The sequence below is a fragment of the Toxorhynchites rutilus genome, chromosome 3 (assembly GCF_029784135.1).
Source record: "Toxorhynchites rutilus septentrionalis strain SRP chromosome 3, ASM2978413v1, whole genome shotgun sequence".
Lineage (NCBI taxonomy): Eukaryota > Metazoa > Arthropoda > Insecta > Diptera > Culicidae > Toxorhynchites > Toxorhynchites rutilus.
The window spans coordinates 285,473,013-285,480,591 of NC_073746.1; the positions used below are offsets into that span (position 1 = coordinate 285,473,013).

Consider the following 7,579-nt stretch of genomic DNA (forward strand, 5'->3'; position numbering starts at 1 on the left):
GGCCTTGCGTTGTCCTGATGGAACACAAAACCTCTTCTGTTTGCCAGTTTTGAGGGTTTCTGGTCAATCGCTAATTTCAAACGGTCCATTTGTTGACAGTAGAGATCTCAGTTTAATAGATTGAACTAAAATGAAAAAAAAATTGTTTTTTTTAAATTTGAAAAACAAAAATTTAAAAAATTTTTTTAAAAAATTGAAAAAAAAAATTAAGTTGCACGTATTTTACTGTTGCAGTATCGAGACCATACAAATCAATCGCAATTTCAGCGGCCTGACTTGCATTTTCGCATTTATAAAAGCAAAAGTGTAAAATGTACCAAAGTTTCTTATTGTTGACCTCCATTGTTAACACCCTGTAACTCACAACTGAATGGAACAAACAAGAAACAGCAAAAGATTTTTTTAGTGTGAAATGTCACCTCTACAACGAGCCATGACCTGAAATTATATGATCGATATTACGCGAGATATTGATCACTAAATCCAACTATCGAGAAAAAAATGGATATCTTTTTCCCCCAACTTAATATATGTGTCAAAGGGCTACGTTTCACGATGCCGGAGCCGAATAATTTTAAATAGTAGCAGAACCGAAAGAAAGTCGGATAATTTTTCACCATTTTCCAACCAACAAATTGTTGAGAAAGAAATGGTTAAACTTTTGCGGATACAAAAGCTCGTTCGATACGCGAAACATATTTGTTTGGTCGCTTCACTTTTCGCTGGATTCTTTTGGGAATGACTGTTTTAACCGATAATCAGCAAAGAAGGCGTCATCGTACGGGAGTTAAGTGTGTTTTACAGAAATTGTGATGAGTTAAACTAATCGGAGATGTTTTCAGCTATCCCATGCATTTGCTCCTTGGATCGGGAACGGAACGACACTGCTCGATAAACCACTCCAAACATTTGTTAATCAGTTTTTGCATTATTTTTACAATACAGATACAACAATCTTACGGTTTTCAATTTTAAAATGACGTATATATTTCATATTCATAACATATTTCGAGGCAGTTTTGTTACAATTAAAAAAAAATTAAAAGTGTTCGAATTTATATGGATTCGATCGACGGTTTATTACTATTTTTTGCTTTTTTTCTTTGCCTACCACCACTTGAACAAAGCAGTGAGGAGACTACCTTCTTATTATAAGTACTTTGCGGGGATACAAGCCGTACAAGCAGCGTTGCCATTGTTCCAGTTTAAACTGGTTTCTTCCAGTTTTTTTCCTCGATCCAGTGAAACAGTTAAATCCTAGAATCTTCCAGTTTTTTAAAATATTATCCAGTTTTTATATGTGTGTTTCAGTGTTACCCATTTTATGTAACATAAATTCACAATGTATACGTATTAACTCTCACTCACCCTTCCTATCCCTGTGGAATCTGTAGAAAGAACCTTATCTGAATATAACCTCAACAAAACGAAGAATAGAAACAGGCTGGGGAACATTTTGATGGAGGAAAGAGTGGCTACGAAAAAATAGCGTTGAATTTGTGAGGACTCCGAGTTCAATTGTGTGGAAGAAACATACAGAAAAACGAAATGTTAAAATTCGTATTAGAAAAAAATGAACACAGGATTGAGGTTAGGTGCAGTGATCTTCTCAAAGTAAAACGGTTTTGCAAGATCCAGTTTTTTTAAGAGCAGTCTTCCAGTTTTTTGAAAAATATTATTGGCAACCCTGCGTACAAGAAACGCAAGGTTCGCGGGGTAACGAAGGCTACAACGAAAAAGAGGCTGGACAGGGCCAAACTGATACTTTCGCGGAACGCAGGCCAGGAGTTCGTGTTTTCTGAGTAGAAACCCTTTTCTTGCAACAGCCGTATAATGTCCAAAATGATCGACTGTGAGCGCCGACGTTGGCCAGCATCCCCCCGTCCCACATAAACATACTGCGGTTCCACAGCACAGCGTTGGTGATGGTTTGGGGGACCGTATCCAGGCTTGGGATGTTTCCACTGATGTTAAGCGAGAATCGGGAGAATTTGACTAATTTTCTCGATAAGATTTTGTGCCCTCCCAGTTTTTCGGACCTTAATCCCCTGGACTTTTATTTATGGTCGTACATGCTTGCCAAGCAGAGCGAACATAAAGTGAGCACTGGACCAATTGCAGAAGCTCATTTCCAAGATCTGGGACGAGATGCCGATGTACCAGGTGCATGCAGCGTGCGATTCTTTCGAGAAACGTCTCAAGCTCACCATACAACACAAACGGGGTAGTGCTCCCAGCTAATATATCGTAAAGGTTCTCAATAAACATTGCCTCAATGAAAATTGACGCAGAAAAGAATATCTTGTATTTACATTTTTAAAGTGTGTTCGAACTTATTGAACACCCTGTACAGTGAAATGAAATTGAAGAATGCATACAATCGAGTCCGTCCTGATATATTTTTCACTAAATTAATTTTCGTGTAATAGTGTAAACATTAATGAAATACACTGGATTCTTTTTGACGTAGAACTACGTCTTTCAGGAAGGGTGCCAAATCAGAAAACAGGTCACGTTTTTATGAAATAAAGTTGACGTTAACTATTTTCACTGTGAACGAATTCTCATGATTTGCATACCAATCGAATCGGAAATTCTCTAAGATTTATTTGATATGCTATACCTTTACAATTCACTAATCTCTAAACGGTTTAAATTCATGAAAGCTGGAAATACTTCCTTTTTTCCCCTACATTTGTTCTGCCTATTTGTGTGCTAATCCTACCTGTATTTCGAATGCTTATAACTCGAATATTTCTCAACAGATCGGAAAGATGTTTGCATCAATTGATAGGAAATATTTCTACGCGTCTATCACAATTAATCAAATGTTATTTTTCATGAGATGAACAATTGAGTAACTATAAACTGCCAAGTTTTGATTGGCCCGATTGACGGTTTTCCCAACACAGACTTCAAAATCCATGTGCCTGGGAGAATCCGCTTTGTCAAAACAACATGCTAGAGGCGAATGAACTGAACTGAAAAGTTTAAAGCATTTTTAATTCAACATCATCATCATTTGTGCAAGTCGGGGGTATTTATTTCCCACTTAGCTGTGTTTCCCTAACACGGACTTCAAAATTAATGTGCCTAGGTGAATCCACTTTGCAAATAAGTGCAAGTCGGGGGTATTTTTTTGGCGCTGACTACTTTTTTACTCGCTTGTCGTTGCGCAGACCGGAATATGTTTCCCTAAACCGTGCCTTTAAACTGAGAAGCCTGGGAAAATCGTTATTCCAGATACTAGAAGGGAATGGACTTTCGCGGTTCGAGAACTACGTAAACATGAGATGTGCAATAATTTCAAACGGAAATGTAAAATACAATGATCTTTGACATTCTTCCGTTCACAAATTTTGTAGTACTAGGCATCATATCAAACGTAAAAGGATGTTCATCAAATTTATTTGTAACGAATAACATAATCTATTACAAAAATTTCGATGCATTCTAAAATAATATTCGAAGTGGTAAACAAGTGGATTGCATAATATAACTGCGTAGTTCTACGTCGAAAATATGCGGTAGTGTCCTTACAACCCCTTATAATTGTTTAAATGATTTTTAAGGGGATTTCTTTAAATTACGTAATTTAGCACTGCCGCATCGTCGCCTCAGAAAAGAAAAATCCAGCGAGTGACATGCACGCGCCGATGACGGACCAATCGAAATTACGCGATTTTTTTAACACTTTCGTCGCCCCGTCACCCAGATATGGGTGACACTTTCCTCGTTCAAATTGAATGGGTTTTTCAAAAGGAATTCGATAGAATTGGCACCTAAGTGTAACTGTAGGATATATAGAAAAATAATAAAATTATAACCATATCATCATAATGTTTATACTATACAGTAAAACCAGTTTTTGTGCGGTTTTTTGTGCGATTTTTTTCGTGCGGTTTTCTGTTCTTGTGCGGTTTTTTTGTGCGGTTTTTCTGTGCGATTTTTTTTTGTGCGGTGTATGAAAAGAAGCATATTTGACGATGTTATCGTCGATTTAGTTTTTTTCGATGGCCATTTCATGCATTTCAGTGCGATAAAAGCATATTTGCATATATTTAGCATATATTTGTATGACATGATTTCTAACAGCAACATGTTTCGACCTGCAACTAAAAGCACAAAACAGCCACACGCAACCGAAAAGGCAAAGTGTCCCATCGCAAAGCAGGAAAGTAAAACGAAATTGAACGGTGAATGGCGTGGATTTGAGTTATTTTCTTGGGGGAAACTTTTTTTTATGCGGTTCCTATCTACCGCACTAAATTTTTTTTTTCAAATTGTGTACCGAACACGATTTTTTAAAGCTGCTGGTGAAGTTTTGCACGATTTTTTTATTCGACTTTTTTTGTGCGATCCCTATCCCCCGCACAAAAAAAAGTTTGCCTGTACTTTTTATTAATTTATAGTGCGAATGGTTTGTACTGCAGCTTTTTGCGAAACCCATATAATATGATTTTGGCAAGTGTTATTGTTGTCAATTGATCTTCAAATTAAATAAAATATTGCTAGATCATGTAAAAGTTAGCATTAGCATTGAGCAAGTTGCACAATATCGTAGGTGGTACGAATTCAGAACTGTTATGTTAAAAACTAGCCTCCATCCGTTGCTGATGATTGGTAATATCTCTTAGATGAAGGCATGTTTTTTCCAACAGTTAAGAATTGTCCAGGCCACGTCCTTGCAACTGCTAAGGAAAGGGAAGGAATGTTAGTTCGACATTTACTTAAGAGAGATGCAGAGAACTCTACGACCTCTCATAAATGCCTCGGGAATTTAGGAACGTGTTAGTAGGGAAGGTAAACCATAGGATACACTCAGCCGGTGTTACTGGCGTAGCATGTTTTTATTAATAACTATAACTATAACTATAACTATAACCATAACTACAACTACAACTACAACTACAACTACAACTACAACTACAACTACAACTACAACTACAACTACAACTACAACTATAACTATAACTATAACTATAACCATAACTACAACTACAACTACAACTACAACTACAACTACAACTACAACTACAACTACAACTACAACTACAACTACAACTACAACTACAACTACAACTACAACTACAACTATAACTATAACTATTACTATAACTATAATTATAACTATAACTATAACTACAAATGTACTCCAAACTTCCGACTATCGTCTCGTTAATTGCTGTGTAAAAAGAAAAGATTTGTTAAATTTTGATACCATCTTTATTGATGAATAGGTTAAGTTGTGGAGGTGACATTGCAGTTTTCTCTTCTCTCATAAGCACAAATCTCAATACCTAATCATATAACTGACATTTAGTTTGATAATATAGAAAATTTGAAAGTAAATAGTAAATATAATATAAAATGGAATATATTAATATAAACAACGAATAATGTAGGAAATTCTCTAACCGTGATGAATTGCTAGATCATGTAAAAGTTGTCTATAAACTAAATTTAATCGTCATTTGTTGGGCTCCGCAAGAAACTCAGAAAAGTCGCTTTGGGCGACGAACGTGTTAACGCAATTTTTTTTGCACGCTCACATCGATCGCGTAAAAAAGAGTTCAATGTATAAGAGTGAAGTAATTAACTCAAAAATTAGTTTGCCTGATTATCAAAATTATGTGTTGTGTGATTAGTCATAGAATACTCATTATTCACGTTAGTAGAACTATTTGCAAGAACTGACACAAGATGTGAAAGGATCGCTATTAATGTAGATATGTATTCAATGTAGAGAATTATCAGATAAACAAGTCCAATGAATGAATCCGAACAACAATTTGGCAATTACCTCCTCTAGTGTAGCGATAGAGCGCCTCGTAAAACAAATGCACCAATTGGTCACCAAACACTGGGCTAATCAGCGGCGTCTGGACTCCCGTTGATGTTCCGATAGGAGCCGATAAACTGGGAATTGACACATTCCCGACAGCACCAGAGGTTGATCCCCCTACTGCTGCAGCTGCCGCACTCCCCCCACCGATACCTCCGGAACTAGTAGAACCACTGGTACCACTTCCGTTGCCAGAAGACGCAGTTCCATTCCCATTATGACGGATACTGTCGTCCTCATCCGGTTGTAAAAACGGAATCGCCATTGTGTTTATGTTTTGATACGATCACTCACGATCACTGTCAAAACTGTCTAATTCGAGTATCTGTTCCCCAGTTGAACACACTTGTTTAGTACTGTGGTTAGTACTCACTTCGGTCGTCACTGAGAATGAGAATAAAATTTTCGGTATCAATGTCACGCACTGCACGACACAACGGACCTGCGTTAACACACTTCTGGAGCTTAATCGGGGCTTTTAATAAATTGATGAAAATTCATTTTCATGTAAAATAAACCAAACGTCGCCCCGTCCTTCCGTTCAAATCCTCACACACGTTTAGACAATTGCATTCAATTATTATTGCTCCCGTTTTTTTTTCTTCTTACCAACGCTTGATCTCAATTGATCTCAATAAACCGGTTGGTCTTGTCGCGGAGAGCTTGCCGTCCGCCGTAACCTAGGTTCTAGCTTTCTATTTTGATTCTTCCGAACCGCACAATTTCACCACTGTCCGCACTGTCACTTGCGTGTGCGCGCTTTCCTCGTTTGAACTCTCGCGGCTCCGTAATGTCTTTTTCGCTAAGCGCGGTGGTGGCGGAGGCTGAACCGTACACACACGTGCGCAACCAAAACAATGCCACTCCTAGCGGCGCGCAGAACGGCTTGAAACGTGACTTTAGCCTTTTTCAATCCTAGCACACGCGAAAAAACAACAATACAAAAAAGCACCACGATCCCGACAAACACTTTGCACTTTAAAATCCTGCTTCTCTGGCCGTGCGGTGCAACCACTAGAATCCCAGACAAACTGCGTTCACTCCTGTAACACTTAGAACTCAGAACTCCAGTCAGAACACAAACGGCGTTTTGTTGTGTTTACTGGTTCCGCTTGCCAAGTAGGAAAAGTTCTAAATCACATCTAAATCGTCGCACAGTAAAGGCACCACTGTGGCACTGCGCGATCGCGTTCAACAGAGTGTTGTTTTGGTTTGCTCACTCTCTCTCTCGCTCTCTGTTTCGTTTTTCTTTTCCCTTGCACAATCGCTTTATGCAAACCCTTCGATTGATGCAGCTCGGGCAGCTTCACTCTCTCGCTCTCTCGTTGTAAACAACAGCATCGGACACTGCAGAGGTAGAAACAAATAAAATTCGATCGTATGATCGATGCAAGGTTGCCAGGATGTGTGGGATTGTGGAGGATGCATGATGGATCAATCCAACGTGAATTGGTAGCTACCCAGTGTATGACATTATTTTCGTATCCTGCACACGACTACAGTTAAGTATAGATTATCCGCGGTGGATTATCCAGGAACGCGAATTCGAAGAAAAAAATATGTACTTTTGTACTTTAATGTACTTTAATTTGATTGTACAAAATTAAATTATATAAATTAAATTTTGTACAATTTTACTGCGAAATAAATTCAGTTTAAAGCAATGATGTGCGGAAGGTGACTTCAATTTCAATAAAAAAAAACCTAATAAAATACAAAAATATGTGAGCCTTT

General features: G+C 37.9%; 1 protein-coding gene across 1 annotated transcript in view; it reads right to left on the bottom strand.

Annotated features, from left to right (window-relative positions):
• Positions 1-7,010, bottom strand: part of LOC129777113 (cell death protein hid) — a 166,735-nt gene extending 159,725 nt beyond the window's left edge. The window contains exons 1-2 of the mRNA XM_055783184.1: positions 6,455-7,010; positions 5,804-6,229 (exon numbers count right to left, since the gene is read on the bottom strand). Coding sequence (XP_055639159.1) covers positions 5,804-6,110 — 307 coding nt within the window. The 5' untranslated portion in view covers positions 6,111-6,229; positions 6,455-7,010. The remainder of the gene's footprint in view (positions 1-5,803; positions 6,230-6,454) is intronic.
• Between the last annotated feature and the right edge of the window lie 569 nt (positions 7,011-7,579).